The sequence below is a fragment of the Chlorocebus sabaeus genome, chromosome 6, assembly GCF_047675955.1.
Source record: "Chlorocebus sabaeus isolate Y175 chromosome 6, mChlSab1.0.hap1, whole genome shotgun sequence".
Lineage (NCBI taxonomy): Eukaryota > Metazoa > Chordata > Mammalia > Primates > Cercopithecidae > Chlorocebus > Chlorocebus sabaeus.
The window spans coordinates 23,389,392-23,415,008 of record NC_132909.1 but is presented as its reverse complement, the minus strand read 5'-3'; the positions used below and the strand labels follow the sequence as shown (position 1 = coordinate 23,415,008).

Here is a 25,617-nt window from a genome sequence, read left to right as displayed (position 1 = left end):
GACTTTTGCAGGTACATTTCCTACTACCTTTTTCCCAAGCACAAGACCTCTTCTCCCTACCTCAATCGTAGAAGTCTCATCGTTGCCTTAGAGCTTTTGCAGGAGTTGTTCCCACGGCCCTGAACCCCTGTCCAAGCCATCCAGAGCCTCCTTTTGTCAGTCATTCAGGGCTCAGTTCAAAGGCCACCAGCTCAGAGGGGCCCTCTTGGTCACCTTAATTAAATGCTGCCAATTCCTGCTCTTTTATTCCCTTCACGACACTTATTTATCATGATCTGAAAGTGCCTTTGCCTGTTCACTCAACTGTTGTGTGTCTCCCAAGTTAAGGCTGAGCCCCACGGGGCAGAAACCTTTTCACAGGGAAGCAATCTGTAAAAATACGTTTAGAGAATCCATCAGATATCTGTTATGAGCCAGTCACTGGGTTAGGAGCTTTGCAATGAATCCTTTTATCAACCCCAACATTGTCCAATAGATATACAATGTAAGCCAAGGCCAGGCACAGTGACTCATGCCTATAATCCCAGCAATTTGGGAGGCTGACGCAAGAACAACTCTTGAGGTCACCAGTTCGAGATCAGCCTGGACAACATAGCAAAACCCTGTTTCTACAAAAATTAAAAGGGGCCAGGGGTGGTGGCTCATGCCTGTAATCCCAGCAATCTGGGATGCCAAGGCAGGTGGATCACCTGAAGTCAGGAGTTTGAGACCAGCCTGACCAACATGGTGAAACCCCATCTTTACTAAACATACAAGCATTAGCTGGGCATGGTGGTGAGCACCTGTAATCCCAGCTACTCAGGAGGCTGGGACAGGACAATGGCTTGAACTTAGGAGGCGGAGGTTGCAGTGAGCCGAGATTGCACCATTGCACTCCAGCCTGGGTGACAAGAGCGAAACTCTGTCTCAAAAAAATTAAAAAATTTAAAATAGTTTTAAAAAATTAAAAGAAAGAAATAAAATGTAAACTATTTTTTAAAAAATCCAAGCCTCTTGGATGCAAGCGATTCTCCTGCCTCAGCTTCCCGAGTAGCTCCAGGCGCCATTTAACAATCTTTAATTGTCTAATAATCAAATTAAAAGAAGTAAAAAGAAACAGATGAAATTAATATATTTTATTTAAACCAACATGTTCAGAGGATTATCATCCCAACATGTAATTGGTTAATAAAGATATGAATAGATGACAGATGGATGGATTGGGGTGTGTATGTGTGCACATGAGCTCTTACTCTATACCTTTTCTGGGTTCTGAGAAGCTCAGCAGCTGCGTTGCTGTTTGGGGACTCAAGGGCTTACACTTCAAGACGCAGCCTCAATGCCCCAGACACTGCATCTTGGCTTTCCCTCCTTTTCTGTACCTGTCTCCATGTGATGCGCCCTTCAGGGCCTGCACACAGGGAAGGGAGGGCTGTCCTCCCGTGAGGCCTCAAGGTGCCTGTCAGTGCAGTGGCTCAAACAAAACAGGTGTGACAAAAGGCCAGGAATGCCTCCCAGGGGCTGAGGCACCTCAGGGAGGTCTTAGCAGGAAGTGGATGGTAAAAAGAGAGCATCCAGGCCGGGAGCGGTGGCTCACGCCTGCAATCCCAACACTTTAGGAGGCCGAGGCAAGTGGATCACTTGAGGTCAGGAGTTCGAGACCAGCCTGACCAACACGGAGAAACCTTGTTTCTACTAAAAATACAAAATTAGTGGGGCGTGGTGGCCCATGCCTGTAATCCCAGCTACTCGGGAGGCTGAGGCAGGAGAATTGCTTGAACCCGGGAGCTGAGATTGCACCATTGCACTCCAGCCTGGGCAACAAGAGCGAAATTCCGTCTAAAAAAAAAAAAAAAAAAGGGTAGCCAAAACCAGGACGCATGCGCACATTAGCCGCGACTGGAAGTGCATGAGGACAGAAGGGAAGCGGAAGTTGGGGCTGAGGTGTTCCTGCTGAGAAGAGTGATGGACGCAGATTTTGTAGTATATTATTTTTATTCAGGATTTTATAGGTTAAAGTTTCTTTTCTTTTTTTTTTTTTTTTTTTTTTTTTTTTTTTTTTTTTTTTTTTTTTGAGACGGAGTCTTGCTCTGTATCCCGGGCTGGACTGCAGTGGCCGGATCTCAGCTCACTGCAAGCTCCGCCTCCCGGGTTTACGCCATTCTCCTGCCTCAGCCTCCCGAGTAGCTGGGACTACAGGCGCCCGCCACCTCGCCCGGCTAGTTTTTTGTATTTTTAGTAGAGACGGGGTTTCACCGTGTTAGCCAGGATGGTCTCGATCTCCTGACCTCGTGACCCGCCCGTCTCGGCCTCCCAAAGTGCTGGGATTACAGGCTTGAGCCACCGCGCCCGGCCTGGACGCAGATTTTGAACCATTGAATTGGAAATCAAGTTGGAGCTGAAAATTGACTTATCCACAAACAGTAAGAACTGTGAATTTGGGCCTCAAGGAGAGGAAATTTTATTCCTAGGCAGGGTCTTCTTGGGAAGGCATCTGGACAAGACTTCTTTGAAGTCCAGTAAGGTCTTGGGAGGCTTCATTGAGAAACTGAATACTGAGAATGAAATGCTGAGAAATGAACAGATGCCAAAGCAAAAATTGTTCCAAAAATTGTGCCGTGTTGTAAATGTTTACATTGAATAAATGAATTATACAAAAATATACTCAGGGCAATACAGTTGTGCAGATGATTGGATTTATAAGAAATAACGAGGTGACCTGTTAATGAGACACAATTTTTTTTTTTTTTTTTTTAAGATGGCATCTTGCTCTGTTGCCCATGCTGGAGTGTAGTGGCACGATCTTGGCTCACTGCAACCTCTGTCTCTTGGATTCAAGCGATTCTCCTGTCTCAGCCTCCCGAGTAGCTCCAGGCATGTGCCCCTATGCCCAGTTAATTTTTGTGTTTTTAGTAGAGATGGGGTTTTGTCATGTTGACCAGGCTGGTCTCGAACTCCTGACCTCAGGTGATCCGCCCACCTCGGCCTCCCAAAGTGCTGGGATTACAGGTGGGAGCCACTGCACCTGGCCGATGAGAGACAGTTTTTAAGTTGTACAGTGAATGAGACTTCGTGGTCCCAATCCAGTTAGCCTACCTCTGTGACTCTCTGAAAAATCTCATTTCAAGATAATTTAAGGAGTGAAAATTGAAAGTCTTCCTGGTTTCTTCCCCTTCTCGTGAGGAGCCCCAGATGTCCTGTTAGGAATTAGTAAGCAGGATGACCCTGAGAATAAGCCGCAAGAGGAATCTGTGATAATTGGATGTCCTGAGGGATGTTCTCATCAGATCAGCAGTGCTGGAGGAACATCCAGGCTCCATCTCCGATGCTACATTAGGAATGAGTGATGAGGGGTGCTCTGTTTGGGGAGTGAGGTTTTTCATAATGTGTGAGGGTTTCTGGCTAGAACAACAAATAAAGCAAGATTAGGTTGGATAATCAGACTGGCAAGGCCTCTTGGAGGAGGTGTCATTGCCACAGAGACCTAGATGAAGTGAGGGAGCAAGGGAAGAAGAGAATGAGTCATGCAGGCAGAGGGAGCGTGGCCTTTTGAAGAGCCCTCAAGGAGGCTGGAATGGGGTGCGGAGGACTGGAGCAAAGTGATCAAGATGGGAGGGGGAGGTAGGAGATGAGGCCCATAGTAAAATCTTTGGGGTTTTATTATAAAGTAATGGGAAATCATGGGAGGGTAGAGTGTAGAGAGTAGAGAGAGAGCATGAACTGATTTAACATAAAAAGGGCTTTTGGGGATTCTGGGAAGGGACTGTGTGTCCCATGGGTGATAGAGGCTCAGTAGGAGGGTAAGTACAAAAGCGGTCATTTGTTGTAGGGGGCGCTAAGGAGCATTACCTCAGGTCACCAGCCTGCGAAGGAGACTCAGGTGCAGGCGAGGGTAATGAGGCATCTTTCCATGGGAGAGGCCTGGGGATTTTGTTTGTTTGGGTTGTCATTGATTTAGGGGAGGAGGACCCAGGAATGTTGTGGTCGGTTGGTCTGTTGGGTGTCAGAAAATGTAGTGGGAGATCTTAATGGGATGATAGTCATCAAGGGCGGGGTGCTGTGTTCATTTCTCAGAAGCATCTGAGGCCATTTCACCCTGTTGAAGTTCTCGGGCCGCCTCCACAGTGCCACCATTGTTGAGGTTTGTAATCAAGTAAATCAGGCTCTCAGGAGGGACTGTGTTTAGGAGGTAACATGAAGAGCACCCCGTCAGCCACCAGAATTCTCAGCCTTGTCCCTCACAGCTAAATGGCTTTGGACAGTTTGAAGTTAAGGTGTCTATTGTGGTTGCCTTAAAATATTATGTTAGGCTGGGCATGGTAGCTCACTCCTGTAATCCCAGCACTTTGGAAGACTGGGGCAGGAGGATGAGTTGAGCCCAGGAGTTCAGGACCAGCCTGGACAACATAGTGAGACCCCATCTCTACAAAAAAAATTTTAAAATTAGCCAGGCATGGTGGCATGCACTTGAAGTTCCAGCTACACAGAAGGCTGAGGCAGAAGGATTGCTTGAGCCCCGGAGGTCGAAGCTACGGTGAACTATGTTTGTGCCACTGCACTCCAGCCTGAGTGACAGTGTGAGACCCAGTGTCAAAAATAAATAAAATAAAATATTATGCTATGAAGTATTTCAAATACGCATAAAGATATGAGAAACCATATTAAGAAACTCCTGTGTACGCATTCCTCCACTTTTTTTTTTTTTTTTTTTTTTTTGAGACAGAGTCTAGCTCTGTCACCCAGGCTGGAGTCCAGTGGTGTAATCTCAGCTCACTGCAACCTCCGCCTCCCGGATTCAAGTGATTCTCCTGCCTCAGCCTCTTGAGTAGCTGGGATTATAGGCACATACCACCATGCCCAGCTAATTTTTGTATTTTTAGTAAAGAGGGGGTTTTACCATATTGGTCAGGCTGGTCTTGAACTCCTGACTTCTTGATCTGCCCACCTCAGCCTCCCAAAGTGCTAGGATTACAGGCGTGAGCCCCTACGCCCGGCCTGCACTCTTATTTCATTGCTGGACAGCTACCTTTCCACCAGGTGGTCCACCCTATTTTACACATCCACTTTTTTTTTTAATTTTTATTTTTATTTTTATTTTTTGAGACAGAGTCTCGTTCTGTCACCCAGGCTGGAGTTCAGTTGCATGATCTCGGCTCTCAGCTCACTGCAACCTCCACCAGGTTCAAGTGATTCTCCTGCCTCAGCCTCCCAAGCAGCTGAGATTACAGGCGCCTGCCACCATGCCCAGCTAATTTTTGCATTTTTAGTAGAGACAGTGTTTCACCATGTTGCCCAGGCTGATCTTGACCTCCTGGCTTCAAGCGATCCGCCCATCTCAGCCTCCCAAAGTGCTGGGATTACAGATGTGAGCCACTGTGCCCAACCCAGACATCCACTCTTTTATTCATGGTTTCCAGCTTGAAGCTATTCCAGACACTGCTTCTGTGAAAATCCTTACACCTGCCTCTTTGCATATATATGCAAGAATTTCTCTCTAGTGTATCCCTAGGGTGGTCGTTGCTGGGGTGTACCATCCATGACTCTACAGCTATCTTGGTTTTGGCATTCAGGAATCTGATGAGAAACTTCAGTGACAAAAAGTTAAACCCAACCATGCTTTGCCCCTTTGCGTTTTATTTTCCTTTCTGTAAAGTGCACATGATAATGATGGCTCCTTCATAAAGTCGTAAGAGTTAAATGAGACTGTAAGTATCATACACACTGTAGGCACTCAATACCTGGGAGCCTTTTTTTTTTTTTTTTTGAGACAGAGTCTGTCTCTGTCACCCAGGCTGGAGCGCAGTGGCATGATCTCGGCTCACTACAACTTCCACCTCCTGGGTTCAAGCGATTCTCCTGCCTCAGCCTCCTGAGTAGCTGGGATTACAGGCTCCTGCCACCACACCCAGCTAATTTTTTGTATTTTTAGTAGACACAGGGTTTCACTATGTTGGCCAGGCTGGTCTCGAACACCTGAGCTCGTGATCCACCCACCTCAGCCTCCCAAAGTGCTGGGATTACAGGCATAAGCCACCATGCCCGGCTCCCTCTGCCCCCTGCTTTTTTTTTTTTTTTTTTTTTTTTTTTTTTGTAAGCCAAGGTCTGGTTCAGGCTGGAGTGCAGTGTTGCCATCATAGCTCTCTGTAGCCTTGAACTCCTTGGGCTAAGTGATCCTCTCACCTCAGCCTCCCAACTAGCTGGGGCTACAAGCATGCACCACCATGCCTGGCTAATTTTTTAATGATTTTTTTGGAGAAACAGGAGTCTCAGTATCTTGCTGAGGCTGGTCTTGAACTCTTGGCCTCAAATGATCCACCTGCCTTGGCCTCCCGAAGCACTAGGATTATAGATGTGAACCACTGCACCAGCCAACACAAGAAACTAAAATAGCTAAAAATTCTAGGGCTCTGAAGTCTAACAGAACCTGAGTTGAAAGCCTGGATCTACTATTTCTTCTCTGGGTGCTCTTGGGAAAGTCACTTCATCTTTATGGGCCTCAGTTTCCTCATCTGTCAGAAGAGAGCAAGTGAATACAGTTGCAAATATTATTTCTCTAAGTATGAGTCCATCGAGTCATTATCTAAGTGGAGTTTTATAGCATAATAATAACAGCTACCTTTTATTAACATGAAAAAAGTTAGGCTACCATTTACTGAGGTTTTCTTAACCCCTGTGAAGTATTGCTATTATTCCCACTTTACAAATGATGAAACTCTGGCCCTGACAGAGTAGCCACCCAGAGGACACATAGCTAGTAAAGTGATAGGAACAGAATTTGAAATCAGGTCTGACTGATTTTATAATTCATATTCTAACCACTAAGTTGTGCTACCTTAAATGCCTACAGCGGATCCTTAGCAGTGGTTTCCAAACGTTTTTTAAGGAATGGAAGCATTTTTTTTTTCCAAGCAAAGTCTTAAATGAAACCATAGGTTATAAAGCAAGCGAAGGCCAAATTACACCAGTTAAAGCAGGGGTAAAGTAGGTACGGGTTCAATCCTGGCTCTGCCAGGTCCTGACTGTGTGAGCTTGAACAGATTACAGTCATGGATCACTTAATGATGGAGATACATTTTGAGAAATGAAGAACCGCAGAATGCGCTTACACAAACCTATACAGCATCGCCTACTCCACACCTAGGTTGTGCGGTATAGCTTATGGCTCCCAGGCTACAAACCTGCCCAGCGTGTCACTGGTCTGAATGCTGCAGGCAACTGTAACACAATAAGCATTTGTGTTTCTAAACATAGAAAAGGTACAGTACAAATATGATATAATCTTTTGGGACCACTGTTGTTTATGCGGTCTGTTGTTGACCGAAACGTCATTATACAGAGCATGACTGTGCTTATCTCTCTGAGATTCAATTTCTTTGTTTGTAAGATGGGGATAATGATGCCAACCTAATAGGTTTGTTTTGCGCATCAACTTAGATAATACATGCAAAGCACTTGGCATAAAGCCTGGCGCGTGGTAAGAACCAAATAAGAATGGCTGCTATTGAGTTGTGGCTGTGGTTGTTACCACCTTCGGGACTGTCTTTACTGACCACAGGATTGAGTGGAAAATTTTCAGCCCCCCACCATCTGACCTAACCTGCATTTCCAGGGCTCCACGCCTACAGGATAGCCAGGCTGAATGACAGCGTTCCCAGTCCAGAATCCCGCACTACCAGTTCTTCATGCTCTGCCCACTGGAGGGCCCTCTTCCCCCCTCCCTCCTCTACAAGCATACTCTTGAAATTTTTTGAATATTTTAAGAAACTGTTACTGTAGAATATTTCAAAATATGCACATATGAAAAGCTAATATAATGAACCTCTTTTTTTATTAGGTAGTTACCGACCTTATTTCCTGTGTACCCCAACCTGTTCCCCCCATTGGAGTATTTTGAAGCAAATCCTAAAGAGTTTATTACTTCAAACATCAATTCATCATTATGTATCTGTAAGGTAAAGACTCTTTTTTAACATAACTACAATAACATTTTCACATCTAAAAATATAATTTCTTTTTATTTATTTTTTGATTGTTTCTTTTTTAAAAAAATAATTTTTAAATTATTTTTTTAGAGACGGAATCTCACTCTGTTGCTCAGGCTGGTCTTGAACTCCTGGACTCAAGAAATCCACCCACCTCGGCCTCCCAAATCAAAGTGCTGAGATTACAGGCGTGAGCCGCCATGCCCAGACCAAAGATGATAATTTCTTATTACCAATATGTCCGTGTTCAGGTTTCCTTCATCATCTCCTAAATCTTTTTCTCTCCCAGTTGGTTTGTTCAAATTAGGATATAGACAAGATTCATATGTTGCATTTAAGTGATGTGTCTCTTCAATTAACTTTTTTTTTTTTTGAGACAGAGTCTCATTCTGTCACCCAGGCTGGCATGCAGTGGTACAATCTTGGCTCACTGCAACCTCCGCCTCCTGGGTTCAAGACATTCTCCTGCCTCATCCTCCCAAATAGCTGGGAATAACAGGCATGCACCCCCAAGCCGACTAATTTTTGTATTTTTAGTAGAGGCAGGGCTGCACCATGTAAGCCAAGCTGGTCTTGAACTCCTGACCTCAGGTGATCCACCCCCCCCCAGCCTCCCAAAGTGCTAGGAATACAGGCGTGAGCCACCATGCCCGGCCCCCTCAATTTTTATCTTTTTCCCCCTTTCTCTTTTTTTCTACAGTGGTGTTTTTTGGTGGTGGTGGTGGTGGTTTTTTTTTTTTTTTTTTTTTTTTTTTGGATGATGTTTCGCTCTTGTCACCCAGGCTGGAGTGCAATGGCACAATCTCGGCTCACTGCAACCTCCACCTCCCGGGTTCAAGAAATTCTCCTGCCTCAGCAGCCTCCCCAGTAGCTGGAATTACAGGAATATGCCTAGTTAATTTTGTATTTTTAGTAGAGACAGGGTTTCCCCGTGTTGGTCAGGCTGGTCTCGAACTCCTGACCTCAGGTGATCAGCCCACCTCAGCCTCCTAAAGTGCTGGGAATACAGGCGTGAGCCACCGCGCCTGACTTTTCTACAGTGTTTTTGTTGAAGAAACTGGGTTATCAGTTTCTAGAATTTCTCATAGGAAATACCAAGGGTGTGGGGAGTTATTAATGTCTTTCCTGTAGAATCCTTTACTGTGTTCCTCTGTGCCTTTTCATCCCCCTGCAAACTGGTAGTTAGATCTAGAGTCTAGAGTTTTATTTATTTTTTTTTTTTTATTTTTATTTTATTTTTTTTTTTTTTTTGAGGCGGAGTTTCGTTCTGTCGCCCAGGCTGGAGTGCAGTGGCCGGATCTCAGCTCACTGCAAGCTCCGCCTCCCGGGTTCACGCCATTCTCCTGCCTCAGCCTCCGGAGTAGCTGGGACTACAGGCGCCCGCCACCTCGCCCGGCTAGATTTTTGTATTTTTTAGTAGAGACGGGGTTTCACCGGGTTAGCCAGGATGGTCTTGATCTCCTGACCTCGTGATCCGCCCGTCTCGGCCTCCCAAAGTGCTGGGATTACAGGCTTGAGCCACCGCGCCCGGCGAGTCTAGAGTTTTAATCAGGTTTGGAGTTGAGTTTTGGCAAGAATGCTTCCTATGTGGGGCCCTGTGCTTTCTGTTGCATCAGGTCCACGGAAGCTTGTCTCTTCTCTCTCTGGGTATTGGATAGATCCATGGGTTCATGGGTTGTGAGCCTGATCCACCACCATAAAGTTCCCCATCAGCATTTCACCTGCCGGGTTTTTCAGTCATTAATGTGAAGGGGATTAGCATGTGCCACTCCAAAGTATGCTGCTTTCGTATAAGGATTATTTTGAGCTGAAGACAATTAAGAAGCAGCAGACAGAAGAGGAACTCTCTGTCGTCTCCCTGTCTGCCTAAAGCAGGGCATACATTTCCCATCAAGTAGAGGAGATAACTCAACACTGGAGACTTGAATCTGCGTAAACAAATCTTGCTAAATAACCTTTATCTTCCATTAATTTCCCCTGTATACTTTACTTACCTTCCAACAATTTACCTCACCCGGATGTCCAAATCCCTTTTTTATTGTTTTGTCATTTTTCCACATTTTTTGTTTTTTAAGACAGAGCTGTTGCCCATGCTGGAGTACAGTGGTGTGATCTGGGCTCACTGCAGCCTCTGCCTCCTGGGTTCAAGGGATTTTTGTGCCTCAGCTCCTGGGTAATTGGGATTACAGGTGTGCACCACCATGCACGGCTCATTCTTTTGTACTTTTAGTAGAGATAGGGTTTCACCATGTTGGTTAGGCTGATCTCAAACTCCTGACCTCAAATGATCCACTTTCCTCAGCCTCCCAAAGTGCTGGGATTACAGGCATGAGCCACCATGCCCAGCTTACTTTTCCACAATCTATCACCCTTTGTTGAAACAGTATATGAGCCTCAAGCCTGGCCACTTCTTTAGGTTTCCACTTCTTTTCTGTGAAGCTCCTGGATGCATGCATGATAAGCCTTTTCTCCTGCTAATCTATCTTTTGTTTGTTAATTTTTTTTTTTTTAAGATGGAGTCTCACTCTGTCACCCAGGCTGGAGTACAGTTGTGCGATCTCGGCTCACTGCTACCTCTGCCTCCCAGGTTCAAGCGATTCTCCTGTCTCAGCCTCCTGAGTAGCTGGGACTACACAGGCATGTGCCATGATGCCCAGCTAATTTTTGTATTTTTAGTAGAGATGGGGTTTCACCATGTTGGTCTGCCTGGTCTCGAACTCCTGACCTCAGGCGATCCACCTCCTCGGCCTCCCAAAGTGCTGGGATTACAGCGTGAGTCACTGCGTGTGGACTCTTTTAATTTAATTAGCCTGCCACAGCCACTGAACCTAAGACAGTATAAAAAAATGTTTTTTTCCTTCCCTACAGATGCTAGCCTACATTCGTTATTTTATTAAATTTTAAAAAATGAAAATATTCTATTATTTCTTTTGCATTTATTAGCTTCAAATTCTTGTATAAAGAAAAATTTTGCCAGCCGGGTATGGTGGCTCATGCCTGTAATTTCAACACTTTGGAAAGCCAAGGACAGAGGATCACTTGAAGTCAGGAGTTCAAGACCACCCTGGGCAACATAGCAAGACACTCATCCTACAAAAAATTTAAAAATTTACCAGGTGTGGTGGCTTGTGCCTGTAGTTCCAACTACTCAGGAGGCTGAGGCAGGAGGATCTCTTGAGCCAGGGAGGTGAAGGCTACCTCCAGCCAAGATTATGCCACTGCACTCCAGCCGGAGTAAAAGAGCAAAACCCTGTCTCAAAAAAAAAAAAAAAGAGAGAGAGAGAGAGAGAGAGAGAAACTGCTTGCCCTGAAGTATAGTTCATAAAGGAAAGTGAGGATGAATCTTTTATTCATTTCCTTTATTTACCAGTTTTTAAAATGAGTTGATTCCCAGCAGCCTTCCAAGGTAATCAGTGAGTTTGGCTTTGGTTTTTAGTCCCTTTATGTCCTGGCTGAGTATGACAGGGACTTTTTTTTTTTTTAAGTTCATTTATGAATGCCAGACTCAAAGTTACTTTCCCTAGTTTTCTTACCCTGGTGCAAAACTATCTCCTCCCTTCTGTCAGATTTAAACATATCGTTCTAAGGTATCTAGTGCCTTCTCCCTGTGTGCTTCCTTTGTCGTAAGCATCAACTGAATCATAACTCCTTGAAGGCCTTCTGCATAGCACTCAACATCATGCCTAAAGCCGTGCTTCTCAAACGTTATTCCATATGTCAATCATCCTGGGGCAGGGGTCTTGTTAAAATTCTGATTCATTAGCTCCGGGTGAGCAGAGCTTCTGTATTTCTAGCAAGCAAGCACCAAGTGATGCTGACGCCACTGGCTCGGGGACCACACTCTGAGTAGCAAAAGGGTGTGGTAAATGTGAGAAATCAGTTTCATTCACTCAGTTAAGAGGCACCTACTCTGGGTCAGTGCATGGACTAGGCCCTACCACTTTACAATGCAAAGCATTTTTTGGTGTTTGTTTACTTTACTAGAGAGTTTTGATTTTTAATTTATTCTTTTAAATATGTAATTTGCACATGGTAAAGCATTTTTGTTCATAAAATCCAAAGGGGTACACAGCGAAAGTATCTAACTCTCCAGAAGTGATCACTGTTACTTCTCAAGTTTTATTCCAGATAATAGCAGATAATATGCAGATAATAGCATGTATTTGTACCATGTCTTTATTTTAATCACGTAGCAGCATAATGATCTGCCACTTTCTTTTTTCATTTTACTCTATCTTGGAGATTGTTTCATAGCTCAGTGTGTATCTCTAGGTCCTGTTGAACAGGTGGTATAATGTCCATACAAGATGCATTTGTTGGCCAGGCATGGTGGTTCACACCTGCAATCCTGCACTTTGGGAGGCCAATGCAGGTGGATCACCTGAGGTCAGGAGTTCAAGACCAGCCTGGCCCACGTGGCAAAACCCCATCTCTACTAAAAATACAAAAATTAGCCAGACATGGTGGCGGGCACCCATGTAGAAGATGTAATCCCATCTTCTCGGGAGGCTGAGGCAGGAGAATCGTTTGAACCTGGGAAGCAGAGGTTGCAGTGAGCCGAGACTGCACCACTGCACTCCAACCTGAGCAACAGAGTGAGACTCCATCTCAAAAAAAAGGAAAAAAAATGTATTTGTTGTTATTGTTTTTCTAAAGTATAAAATAAAGAGTGACTACTCCCTGGCTTCTTCCTCATCCTGCACAGGTCATCCTCGGGGAGCACAGGTGCTGTGTCTGCCATCTTTTGAATCCTCTGAATGGCCTGACCCATGTTTGTGCATTTTGTCAATTTCACATGATCTAGCATACATCTGTCACTCACGTGCACAGCTTGTCTACACTTCACTTTGTCTTTTTCTTTTTGGTTCAGATTGCAGTCTCTCTCCAATTGTTTCTTGACTCTGTATTCTGTCAGCACTTGCAAATTGGTCTAGTGTTCTCTGGCTTTAATCATATGTTATCGTTATTGTGGAACACAACACACGTAAGTGTGTATAAAGTGTACGTATTTAAAGAAGAAATGAAACATGATGTAGAAGTGGCTTTTTTCACCCCCCTTATCTCCTGTGGGCCACTCTCCTATCACATGGGATCTCTCCATCTAAGGGGCAACTACTATCCTGATTCTGGGTTAATCTTAAGTTCTGTGACTTTCCTTTTTGAAGTGGTTCTCAGGCTTTAGTGAATCAGACTTGCTTAGAGAGCTTGTTAAAACACAGATTGCTGGGCCCCACCCCTGGTTTTGCATTTACTAGATCTAGAGTGGGGCCCAAGAATTTGTACTTCTTTTCAGTTCCCAGGGGATCCTAGTGCTGCCAGCCTGGGGACCACACTTTGAGAACTACTGTCTTATCTCAGAGATACTCTTAACTTGTGTATCATGACTCCTAGTTCCCTGGGGATGCTTTACTCCTCCCCTAAAACCTAGTCACTCGACAGGTGTCCCTTAAGCACCTCCTCTCTTCTTCCTGTACTCCCTTTCCTATCACCTGGTTTGTGAGTGCACAATCTTCACTAAGTATTTCTTTTTTTTTTTTTTTTTTTTTTTAGACAGGGTCTCGCTCTGTCGCCCAGGCTGGTGTGCAGTGGCCGGATCTCAGCTCACTGCAAGTTCCGCCTTCCGGATTCACGCCATTCTCCTGCCTCAGCCTCCCGAGTAGCTGGGACTACAGGCGCCCGCCACCTCGCCCGGCTAGTTTTTTTGTATTTTTTAGTAGAGACGGGGTTTCACCATGTTAACCAGGATGGTCTTGATTTCCTGACCTTGTGATCCGCCCGTCTCGGCCTCCCAAAGTGCTGGGATTACAGGCTTGAGCCACCGCGCCCGGCCAATCTTCACTAAGTATTTCATTTGATTGTGGCATTTCACCAGTGTCCATAGTTTTCTTCTCTGTTGGTCATCCCATTTATAGCTTTCCTCTCCTTTGTGTGTATTGGAAGGAAGAGCATAAGCAACATTTTTTTTTTTTTTTTTTTTGACAGAGTCTTGCTCTGTCATCCAGGCTGGAGTATAGTGACACAATTTTGGCTCACAGCAACCTCCGCCTCCCGGGTTCAAGCAATTCTTGTGCCTCAGCCTCCTGAGTAGCTGGGATTACAGACATACACCACCACACCCGGCTCATTTTTGTATTTTTAGTAGAGATGGGGTTTCATCATGTTGGCCAGGCTGGTCTCGAACTCCTGACCTCATGTGATCCACCTACCTAATTTTGTGTTTTTAGTATATACAGGGTTTCGCCATATTGCCCAGGCTGGTCTCGAACTCCTGACCTCAAGTGATACACCCCGCTCGGCCTCCCAAAGTGCTGAGATTACAAGTGTGAGCCACCGTGCCCGGCCAGGAACATTTACATGTCTTATTCACCCGGTCTGTAAGCACCTTGAAAGTAGGAACCAAGTTGAATTTCCCTTGTAGTGCACTTCCTCAGTTAAACTGCAGTTCATGGTTTACAAACTCAGTTGCTTATAAAGGCCAAAGGCAATGTAAACAAGTGAAGCTTGCCAAGTAGAAACTTCCCTGGAAGCCATGTCCTATGTAAAGAGGGCAGCTGCTACTTGGCTTTAAGTCAGTCACAGGTCCACTGTTCTCTAATTTTTCCAATTTTCAAGAGAAACCAGAAATAATTCCAACTAGTTTAGTATTTTAAGTACACAAATTGGGTCATAGAAAAATACATCTACAGGAAACAAAACTAAATCCATTTCATGTTTCAAGATCTTTGCAGTGGATGGATGGATGGATGGATGGATGGATGGATGGATGGATGGATGGATGGGTGGGTGGGTGGATGGATGGGTGGGTGGATGGATGGGTAGGTGGATGGATGGGTGGGTGGATGGATGGATGGGTGGGTGGATGGGTGGATGGATGGGTGGATGGGTGGATGGATGGGTGGGTGGATGGATGGGTGAGTGAATGAGTGAATCTGGATCATTGTGGCAGCTCTCTGGTTGAAACTGGGGGAGTAGCAATACATTATCTACTATATGCCTGACTGTGTGCAAGGGGCTTTACATACTTATCTCATTTGACTTTCATAACAACACCACAGGGTGGTTATCATTCTTATTTATTTCCATACTCATTTCACGGATAAAGAAACAGAGGCTTAGAAAGAAATTCAGGGTCACACTGCTAGTTTTCTTTATTTAGAGCCTACCTAATTCCAAAAAAGGATTTCAGATGGGCTCATGTGATTTAAGCTGGGTCCTGAACCTTGGATTTCAGATGGCTCTGTTATACAAAATCGCCACTGCAAAGGGAATCAGATTTTCAGAAGGTAGGTAGGGGGAGAATGCCAACAGTTCAGGGAGTAGGTTTGATCTGTGAAAGGAAAATAAAAAGTTGGGACCCCAATTCACTCTATCGAAAGGCAAAAAGATCAGCTGAAAGCTGAGACATGCCAGAAGCTGCCTTTCCTTTTGTTCCTAAACAGATAGCTACAAGTGAAAGGTTAACTATCTCAACAGATAGCTACTCTATGTTCACCACATCTTATGTAAAGTGCTGGATTTACTGAGCATGAGACAAATATATAATGGACTATTCCCCTACCTGCTCCTTTTCTCTTATAACATGTGGATTCAGTAATGTGACCATACCCTCCCTCTTTCCCCACTTTTCCCCTTTAAATACTGAAGCTCTCAAAATCATCTTTGGAGAAAGGCACAGACCACAGACTGTTCCTCTAATTCTGTATTTTTTCTCCCGGGCATTGTCCTTAACCTTGACAAAATAAACCTCTAAATTGAATGAGACCTGTTTCAGATACTTTTTGGGTTACAAATTGGCAACCAACGAATGGCCTCTGAGTGGAGGTGACCCTGACCTCTGACAAATCTATCAGTGCTTGGCACTAGTTTGAGCTGTCTTTATTGCTCAAACCAACAGGACAGTTTTCTGGGTCCAGGAGCTCCCCCTGAAGAGAATAAGACCTGTCTCAGTTACTTTCTGGTTTAGAAATTTCTTGAGCATCTTACTAAGCAAGCCATAGCTTCATGTTCCTCAAGGATCCCAGTCAACACTAAGGAGCTAAGACACAAAGAGGTCTCCTGCCATCTTGGTGTGTCCTTTCTATTTCCTCCTGTCTCCCTACTTACTCTCCTCTTGGAAGTCAAGATTTCTACCTACCAGCCTTGGGGCCCATTCCATCTTAACTCCTTTGTAAAGCCCAGTAGGAGGACAGAGACACAGATACAGGAGCTGTTGGATGGAAAACATTTTATTGGAGTTCCTGAGCCAGGAAAGGGTTATGGTAGGTTGAGAATCAGCGCTCACGCTCGCCCCCTCTCCCAGTGGAGGTCATGGTCACTGGGCATCAGGAGTTGCGCTCCTCAGTCCTTTCAGCTGGAGGGAGAGGGGTCAGGGTTAGATGGGGAACCCCTGGGTGCCCAGTATAGGATGGCACGGATGGAAAGGAATTTCTGCCTCGATGTGAGTTCCCTTTCTCCTCTATATGTAGTAGTTAAGATCTCCCTTCAGTTTGGTGAGAAAGTTGATCCTCCTTTCCCTGTCCCCACTCTCTCTCCCATATCCTCTGTTTCTTCCCTTACCCCCAATATCCTCCTAATGCCCGCACCTCTTACCTTAGGAAAGGCATCCCAGTTGAGGAAAGGAAGTTTCCTTTTGATAGACTAAAAGAAAGAAAGAGAAAGAGAGTGCTGTGTTGCAGGTCAGCCGGGCATGGATCAGTAAGCATTCCCTTAATGAACTCCCACAGTAACCATAGTAACAATAATGTTATTATTTTGTCATTACTTTATCAAGAGCTAATATTTCCTGAGGACTTATTCTGTGTCTGCCTTGCACAAGCATGATTTCAGGGGGTTTTTACAGCAACCTTTTGTGGTGGGATTGTCATCCCCACATCACAGAGGAAGCTGAGGCCGAGGGAGCTGAAGGCATTCACATGAGGCCATGTGTGAAGTGAGTGCAGTCAGGAGACGCGGACCCCAGCTCTGTCACTGACTTTGCCTTCTAAGTGTGGGTGGGCCTCAGTTTTTCCATAGAGGATGAGGGGATTCAAATAAAATCTTGACCGATTAGGCTCTTCCTCTTCTGTAATTGTCTTTGGGGCTCTGCTCCTCCACCACCATCTTAGGAAAACACGGGTAGCCAGGACAGGCACCGGGGGAAGCTTTCTTTGGTTGACAGCCCATTGGCTAGCATCCAGGCAGGGCAGTCACTCCCTCCCAGAGCTCAGGAACCAACCCGTACATTTAAAGCCCAAATGTGCTGCCACTACCCTGGGATGACTGCAGACAACCAAGGAGGGCAAGGGGCGCCCAAGCACTCACCTCAAAGAGGGCATGCCAGTTCAGGAACTCATCAGCCTTAAAAGCCTGCGGAGGAAGAGGGACAGCAGAAGCAGGTCAGCTCCAGGGGAGGCCAGAGCTTAGCCCCTAGCCCTCTGGAGAAGGTGAAGAAACCGTGGCAGCTTTGCAAGCTCTCTATCAAGGCCTTTATCCCCTCTGTAATGAAGGTATTCACGGGGGCAGCACCAGAGAAGCATACTCACAGATCGCAACTTGTCGATGTTCAGGAACGGGGTGTTAAAGGCCTAGGCAGAAAAGCAGGGTGTTAGGAAAGTTGCTAAGAAGCACAAAGACAGAAAGGACAGACTCACGGCTGGAGGGCCGGGGAAAACCGACGGCTTACCTCGGGTCGTGACGCATAATTCTCAATGGTGCTTTCTTCCTAGAAAGGGAGAGGGAGAAAAGGAGGCAGGTGGTCACGTGACGCCAGGGCCCTCACCCACATCCCTGTCTGCCAGCTCTGCCTTCATCCACAGGCCAGTCCCCGAAAGAACGCAGCTTGTTCTCCACCACGGTCTCCATTCCAGTTGCGCACATGGTTGGTGGATGTGCAGGGTGAGGAGGGGGAATGGGAGAATGGTACATGTAAGCGGTGTCGTGATGGGCAGCAGGCAGAAAGCCTGGAGCCGAGCATTCTTCCGGGAAAAACTAGCGAGTGCTGTCCTGCAGTTAACTTAATTCTAAGAGGTGGGGTGTTCTGGAGACAGCCATGCTCAGTCCGTATAGCTGGATGGGAAAGATTCGCGTGCAGGTGGGAGCCCAGCTGCTGAGGTGAACCGCCTGCCTCTCACTGATCGAGGTTGCTTTGCTTTGTGGCTTTATTGCCACCACTGTTGGAGGCTCCGTTACCCCCCTCCATGGGGACCCCACCCCAGGCCTCAGTGTGCCCCATCGTGTCCTCCCCAGGACAGAGCCAAACACGGAGCCTGCAGGCTGGATCCAGATGCTCAGATCTCATAAAAATTTGGCTCATTTGTTTTTCGGTTTGAATCGGACATTTTGAATTAGTAAGAATTCATAAATTCAGCCTGATTTCTAGTTTCCCCTAAAAATTTTAAAATTCTAGGCACGTCTTCCCACTCCATGGTGTCAGGTAGTGTGAAAGCTGCACTTTCAGACTGGGGAAGTCAGCCCCCCTTCACCTGAGGCCCCGACAGTCCCCCAGCTCAGTGACACCACTGGCTCGGTCGTCAGCCGCTGAGCCTGTGCCCCTGTCTTAGACTTTTAAGCAGGCATCAGGATTCCTCTCTGGCTGAGGACTGGATGGTAAAGATTCTCACCGTGGTCTGCGCTCCAGAGACAGTGAGGAGCCACCCGTCACCAGGGCACTGCTCACAGGGGCACAAATAAAGCAAAGAGGGGCTGAGCAGGGGTGTCCCAGAGCACCCCAGCCCCACTCCTCCTAGAGTTAAGTCAGCTGCAGGCAGCATTAGCTAGTTTTTCGCTTTGCTCCACCCTCTCCACCCGCTGTCCATGTGGACGCAGGCCTGGGTTTGGAGCTGCTCTGTCTCACATTGCCGTTCTCCAGTTCCCCCTCTTCCCCTGCACATCCCCAGGCGTGTGTGCGCTGGAACAGAATGGGTGAACACTCTGAGGGCCCACGGTGGAGATCGTCTGAACCCAGACGACCCACTCAGTCCTGTCTCCTCCCAGGGTTCAGTACACGAGCCTCCCCCACACACTTCACCATCCCTTCCAGAAAGAGGAGCATCTCTGTCCCAAATGTCTCCCCAGGGATGCTCTGTTCCCTCCTCCCTTCCACAGAGCCCCAACTTCTTCAGCCCCCATCAGAATCCAAAACTAAGAGCCACCTATCCAGGAATGGACAGAAGGTAGAGAGATGGAGGGGTAGGTGGGTAACATGTATAAGAATAAAAATGCAGGTGACGTGCTCACCTCAGGACCACCCAGGGTGGCTCCCTGGGCAGAATGGAGCACCAGGAGGGAGAGGAGCACCACGGCAGGAAGGACCGGGATCTTCATGGCATCAAGTTTGGGGTGCTCTGAGGCGGGGCCTCAGTGCTTGCTCTTTATATTCCCAAGGAGGCAGATGAGCACAGAAATGGGGTCCCCACCCCACTGACTCATCCTCAGAGCCTGTCGCCCACCCCCGGGGCTCTGGGAGGGGGAGGCATGGACTGTTCCTCATTTGCCTTGGATTTCTCAATTCGCATTCTGCCCCAGGCACGTGGAAGGTGAGACTGCAATGGGTCTCTTCATGCAGATGGGGCTGGGACAGAGACAGGTTGGACCTGTCCCTCCGAGGGATTGGCAGTGGTACCCAAGCAACCTCTCCTTTTGTCTTTGTCTCTTTTCCTTATATCCCTATTCCTCTCTTAGAATTCAGGCTTTTTTTTTTTTCCTTTTTTTTTTTTTAAGACAGGCTCTCACTCGTTGCCCAGACTGGAGTAGAGTGAGGTGATCATAGCTCACTGCAGCCTTGACCTCCCAGGCTCAAGCAATCCTTCCACTTCAGCCTCCCTAGTAGCTGGGACTAGAGGCATGCATAACCTCACCCAGCTAATTTTTTTATTTTCTTGTAGAGATGTTGGAGCTTTTTTTAAATTTTCTTGTAGAGATGAAGATGTCTCGCCATGTTGCCCAAGCTGGACTCAAACTCCTGGACTCAAGTGGTCCGCCTGCCTTGACCTCCCAAAGTGCTGGGATTACAGGTATCAGCCCGCGCTCCACACTAATTCAGGCCGTTTTTTCACCCTACCAAAATCTATGTAAACTCTTTAGCTTGGCAGTGAAGGCGGTCTATGCTCTGAACTCAACCCACCTTTATAACTTCTTCCATTACTCCCTTTGTACCTACCTCACATTCTGACCAAACTGGACTCCTTACCAACTGTATCCTTCTTTTTTCCTCTTTCAAGAATCCAGCCATGCTGTTCCTTATTCCTAACATGGCCTTCTCTCATCTCCAGTTCTCAGAACCCAGCACTCTTCTTGGATGAAGCTTCCCAGACTTTTCCTGCCATGCCCAGTCCCTCTCTCCACACCTTTCCTTTCACAGAATTCCCATATTCATTCGTTTGTATGTCTCTGGCATTGTATCTAAGTAAGTCATGTTCTTGCCTTGTTTCCCTTCCAGAATATCAAGTTCCTTGAGGTCAGGAGCTGTATCTTGATCAGCTTTACATCCCCCTAGTACCATGGCTCACACAGAACCCAGGTGGAGTCAGCATTAGTCAGACCGGATACGTTAGACTTAGTATTCAAGCATCCTTCTGCCACAGTGTACATTTTTCTTCCATGGGGCTGAACCTTTCCATTTTCCAACTGCCCATCTTTTATTCTTGGGTCTTCAGAGAAATGACTGTCTTGAGCTAAGACAACAAGGAACAGGGAAACAAAAACCAGGTCTTAGGGTGCCCAGTTGGAGATGGGATCCAGGTACCCTGAACTTGGAGTGCCCACTCCATGTCATTGCCCTAACCCACCTTGCCCCACCCCCGGTTTGGAAGTTGGATCACCTCACTGTGACACAACGTCCTAGTCAAGCAGCCTTCTCCACAGTGAAGTTCAGGTGGCCAAACCGGCTCCTGCTGTAATAGGGAGGGGCTGGGACATGGACCGGCGCTGCCAGGGCAAAGCAAGACCTTATCAACCCAACCTGATGCAATGCACCGTGGCGGCCCTGGGTGGGAGGGCTGGACGGTGTCCATGAATAACCTTTACGAACCCCAGCAGCTGGGTACCTCGGCTCCATCCTCACGCTGCCCCCACACCCCAGTCCCAGACATCCTGCCCCTCTTCAGCCTCCTCTGATTTTATAACGGCAGCTTCCCCTTTGCAGAGCTACCTGAGGGAACACTGCTTGGAGAACACTCCCTTAGCCCAGATGGCCATGCAGTAGTAGATGTCACAGAGTTGGTGCTCCTGGAAGGGACGAGTTAGAGAATGACTGAGGTGGGTGGAGCACCTCCCAAAAGGTTTTCTGGAGGACACAAGTTCTGTGTAATGAATCTTACTAATTAACGAACAGTGACCGAAAAAGCTCATTAGCCACCGTTCCATCCGCATAGGGTCAACTCCAGGAGTGAAGAATCAGACAAAAGAGAACTGATGTGTAATCAGCTATGATTTGACAGATGGGTGGGGGGACCCGGCGCCAGTTTTGGCCTAGGTGATCTAGAGCATCAAACAATCCAACGCCGTCTTCTGTTTGGCTCTAGAGTCTAGTCTGTGATTGTCCTTTGACAATAAATTGCCCTTCCTATATTTCCCTCTCCACCTCATGGTTCTGATAAGAATGTTAGCTGAGTTACTGAGGCTTACTATGTGGCAGACCTTGTACTAAGTGCTCCAAATACGTGATCTCATTGAAATGTCCCAGTGATTCTGACACAGGTGGGTACCATAATTACTCACATTCTATAGGCGGGGGAACCACAGCATATAGAGGTTAAATAACTCACCCCAGGTCACACAGCCAGAATGTGACAGGACCAGCATAGAACGCTGGGCTTCCAGAGCCTGAACCTGTATCGCGCCTCTCTATGCTGGACAGGCTATGTTACCGCCCATGTAACACCCCGTGTGAATTAGACCTATGCCCTGAGAGTGGGGGGCAGACTGCATCAAACCCCCGCAGGTCCCCTTTACAGTGTCCTTTGTGAGGCATAGCCCGCACCATCAGACATGGCAGCCCCAAGCATAGGTGCATTCATTTAAATGAATCAAACTGCACGCTCTTGACAAAATGAAAACGAAGAACTAAGGTTAGTGGCATCAGCCCCCGAATGAACCTGCAATTGCCTCAGTTTCCAGATGCCTCCAGTAGTAGAATCATCTTGCCACGCCAAGTATGTGTTTACAGATAGGGTTCTGGTTCTGGCTCTAGTGTTCAACATTCTGGTGTTTAAAAATAGGTACTTTTTGTATCGTGCCTCTAAACACAGGCCAACTACTTTGTGTGCTCAACCAAAGAAATTCTGTTCCTATGCTGGACAAAAAAAGCTGTCTGTGTTGGACATGATTTGTTTCCACTTGGCACCTTCCTGGTAGATTTTCTGAGGGTAATTTTTGGGGGTTTTGTTTGTTGATTTGTTTGTTTTTGAGACAGAGTCTTGCTCTGTCACCCAGTCTGGAGTGCAGTGGTATGATCTCGGCTCACCGCAACCTCCACCTCCCAGGTTTAAGTGATTTCCTGTGTCAGTCTCCCAAGTAGCTGGGGTTATAGGCATGGACCACCACACCCAGTTAATTTTTGTAATTTTGTATTTTTAGCAGAGATGGGGTTTCACCTTGGATGGTCTCAAACTCCTAACCTCAAGTGATCCCCCCGCCTCGGCCTCCCAAAGTGCTGGGATCGCAGGAGTGAGCCACACCACCCAGCTAGTTCCATCCTGACATGATTTTTGCTGTGCCAGCTTTAGAAGCCAGTGTCTCTCTCCAGACTCCTCCCGCTTCCTCCATCTATGCTGCCTCAGTAGTTTGTGTCCCTGAGTTGGGTTGGGCAGATGGGGGAAGAGAGGGGCAAGGGGTTCTCCCTGGGAGAGGGTCCCAGCAGTTCAGGTGATGGGTGGCAGGAAAATCTGCCGGATATGCAGCTCAGCTTTGGATGAATCACGGAGGGTTAATGGAGTCAGGCAGCCGCAGAGACTGGCTCTGCAACATCACATCTCCAGGTCGGCTTGACTTCCTAGCTCCCTCACTGAGAATACCAGTAAACCCCTGTTTTCCCACAGGCCTGCCCCCACCCCACCCCAAATCTGCCAGAACTTGAGTGTGGGTAGGAGGCGAGGCCCAGCCCCGATTGCCCCATTGTGAGACACACCTAGGGCCTGGCAGCCAGCCTCTTGGGTCTAGGGAGGGAGTGGGGATTCCAAGAGATAGACACTGGGTTTTCGGGGCCTTGGCGAACACTAGGTGGAAAGCCAGGAATCCTGGGAGAGAAAGGGGGCTGGGGTGTGGAGTATTAGGAGGCAGAACTCAGGGCATCCCTGTCCCATCCCTTCCTCCCTTTGTCAGTGTTGTCACACCCAAGAAAGCAGCCTCATCCACCAGCAGGTCCAGTTTCTTCCTTTGCCACCACCCTATGTGCCCTGTGCTTAAACCTCTCCCGGGAAGTCTTCCTGGATTGGTCCCACTTAATCCCAATCCCTCTCTCCATTGGCTAATTTGTAAATATTTATTTTACTCTTGGTGCTGGGGACTGCAGAAGGACAAAAGACCTGCCCTACGGAGTCCACATCCTAGCGAAGGAGACATCATAATGCAACAAAAAACAGACACACAAACAAGATTACTTCAGAGAAGGACAGGTGCTGCGAAGAAAACGGGGCCATTTGATGCTGACAGGGCTTCATTGGTCGATGGCCTGAGGGTCGGGTGCAGTGGCTCACACCTGTAGTCCCAGCACTTTAGAAGGCTGAAGCAGGAGGATCACTGGGGCCCAGGAATTCCAGACAAGCCTGGGCAACATGGCAAGACCCCATCTCTATTAAAATACAAATTTTAAAAGGTGGCCCAGGGAGGGAAATTTGAAATTAGTCCTAAAAGCAGATGAAGCTCTGGCTTTCTGAAGACCTTGGTAACAGCCGCCCATATTCCCTGATGGCCTGTGCCAGTAGGCCCAGAGGGACCTTAGAGAGGGAGGCCAGGCCCATGGCATAGAGCCGTGGTGAGGAATGGAGATTTTATTCCAGGGCTAATGAGAAGCTGGTGGTAGGTTCCGAGCACGGGCTCCTTCCTGGGCGTTGTGGAAGAATGGGATCTAAGGAATAAGATGGAAGCTGGGGCTTCAGGAGGTCACTGGAGGAGCCCTGAAAGGAGAAAGGGGTACCCACCCTTAGTTGGAGGGCCCCTTATGCCAGGGGACCTTAGCCTGCCTCTGGTGTCACTCTAAGCTTTCAAGAGCTGCTTTCAGCTCTTTGGGCCACGAGCACCCCACGAGCCAAGAACCGTGCTCACCCCGCGTCTCCCAGTGCCTCAGGGACTGGGCCGAGGAGACCTCAGCTCCCCGCGGGTTTCCACCCCCACCCACGCTCCAGGAAGCTCCCTCTGCAGCCAGGATGCAGCGTCCTCCCTGGGACAGCCCCGCGCTCTCCCCCTTGTGGCCTCCAGGAGGTACTGCAAGGCTCTCCTACGGCGTTGAACCCCGGAGGACAAGTACAAACCAGCGTCAGGATTTCAGGACCCAGGAGAGAAGAGAGGCCGAGCGGAAGAGCGGCCGAGCCTCCACCCAGGCAGGCGGACTGGGTCAGCTTGGTTTCCTCAAGTCGGTTTTGGGCCAGGTTTCTTTCACGTATACATCCACTGTGTGAGGCCCCGTGCCTGTCTTGTGGGTGGAGAGTGACCTAGGCAGATGGGCGCCATGCCCTCAGGGAACTCAAACCTGGCAGGGAGTCACTTAGGCTGGCAGGGCGCCTCCTGTCCACCTTTTACTTCCTGTCCCCCGCAGGGATGCCAGGGGGACAAAGGGGTGGGGAATCCTTAATCCGGACATGTTGGACCAGCTTGGTGAGGCTTAGGGGCTCCAACTGCAGACCCCCAGCCCCGTCCCAAGAGCTCCTCAGCGTAGAATAAGCCCGGCTCAGCCTGCGCCGCAGCCTCTCCTGTTTCATTGGTACAATGATGGGGTGGAAGTGTTCTGCCTCCCTCCCTCTGTATCCTGGAAACACAGGGCAGTGCCTGTGATAAGGCCCTGGGTTAGATCCAGTGCCTCCAACTTCCTAAGCGCGTCTCCCCGGCCACACCCCCGTCCCCACGGCAGCCTGTCCAGGTGGTGAAGCATAGTCTCTACCAGCGCCTCGCTCCTGTTTCCTGCCCTCTCCCTGACCTTCTGGGACTGACCTCCCGCTTTGAACAACCTCTTTCTCCCTGCCTCCTGACTTAAATAGTTCCATTGTCGCTTTTTCAGGCTACCAAAACACCTGTGGCTGCTTCAAGTGCAAAAAGAACAGTATTCAAGCCGGGTATGGGGACTTACGCCTGTAATCCCAGCAACTTTGGGAGGCCGAGGCGGGTGGATCACCTGAGGTCAGGAGTTCGAGAACACCCTGGCCAACATGGTGAAACCCCGTCTGTACTAAAGATACAAAAATTAGCCAGGTGTGGTGGCGCATGCGTGTAATCCTAGTTACCCAGGAGGCTGAAGCAGGAGAATTGCATGAACCCAGGAGGTGGAGGTTGCAGTGAGCCGAGATCGTGCCACTGCACTCCAGCCTGGGCTACAGAGTGAGACTCACTCTTAAAAAAAAAAAAAAAAAAAAAAGGCCGGGCGCGGTGGCTCAAGCCTGTAATCCCAGCACTTTGGGAGGCCGAGACGGGCAGATCACTAGGTCAGGAGATCGAGACCATCCTGGCTAACACGGTGAAAACCCGTCTC

General features: G+C 47.8%; 1 protein-coding gene across 2 annotated transcripts; it reads right to left on the bottom strand.

Annotated features, from left to right (window-relative positions):
• Nucleotides 1-16,168: 16,168 nt before the first annotated feature.
• Nucleotides 16,169-19,293, bottom strand: KRTDAP (keratinocyte differentiation associated protein). 2 transcript variants are annotated; one of them, XM_007996362.3, is made up of 6 exons: nucleotides 19,176-19,293; nucleotides 17,623-17,661; nucleotides 17,483-17,524; nucleotides 17,262-17,306; nucleotides 16,551-16,598; nucleotides 16,169-16,311 (listed from the first exon to the last, which is right to left on the bottom strand). In XM_007996362.3, the coding sequence occupies exons 1-6, from the start codon at nucleotides 19,260-19,262 to the stop codon at nucleotides 16,273-16,275; spliced, it is 300 nt and encodes a 99-aa protein (XP_007994553.1). In that variant the 5' UTR covers nucleotides 19,263-19,293; the 3' UTR covers nucleotides 16,169-16,272. The 2 variants fall into 2 exon arrangements, with proteins under 2 accessions (XP_007994553.1, XP_037847466.1); XM_037991538.2 differs by lacking the exon at nucleotides 17,483-17,524.
• Nucleotides 19,294-25,617: the final 6,324 nt, after the last annotated feature.

Coding starts and splice junctions, on each gene's coding strand:
- KRTDAP (XM_007996362.3), bottom strand. CDS start 19,262: ATGAAGATCCCGGTCCTTCCTGCCGTGGTGCTCCTCTCCCTCCTGGTG. Junction 17,662..19,175: donor CCACCCTGGGTGGTCCTGAG/GTGAGCACGTCA, acceptor CTCCCTTTCTAG/GAAGAAAGCACCATTGAGAA. Junction 17,525..17,622: donor ATTATGCGTCACGACCCGAG/GTAAGCCGTCGG, acceptor TTTTCTGCCTAG/GCCTTTAACACCCCGTTCCT.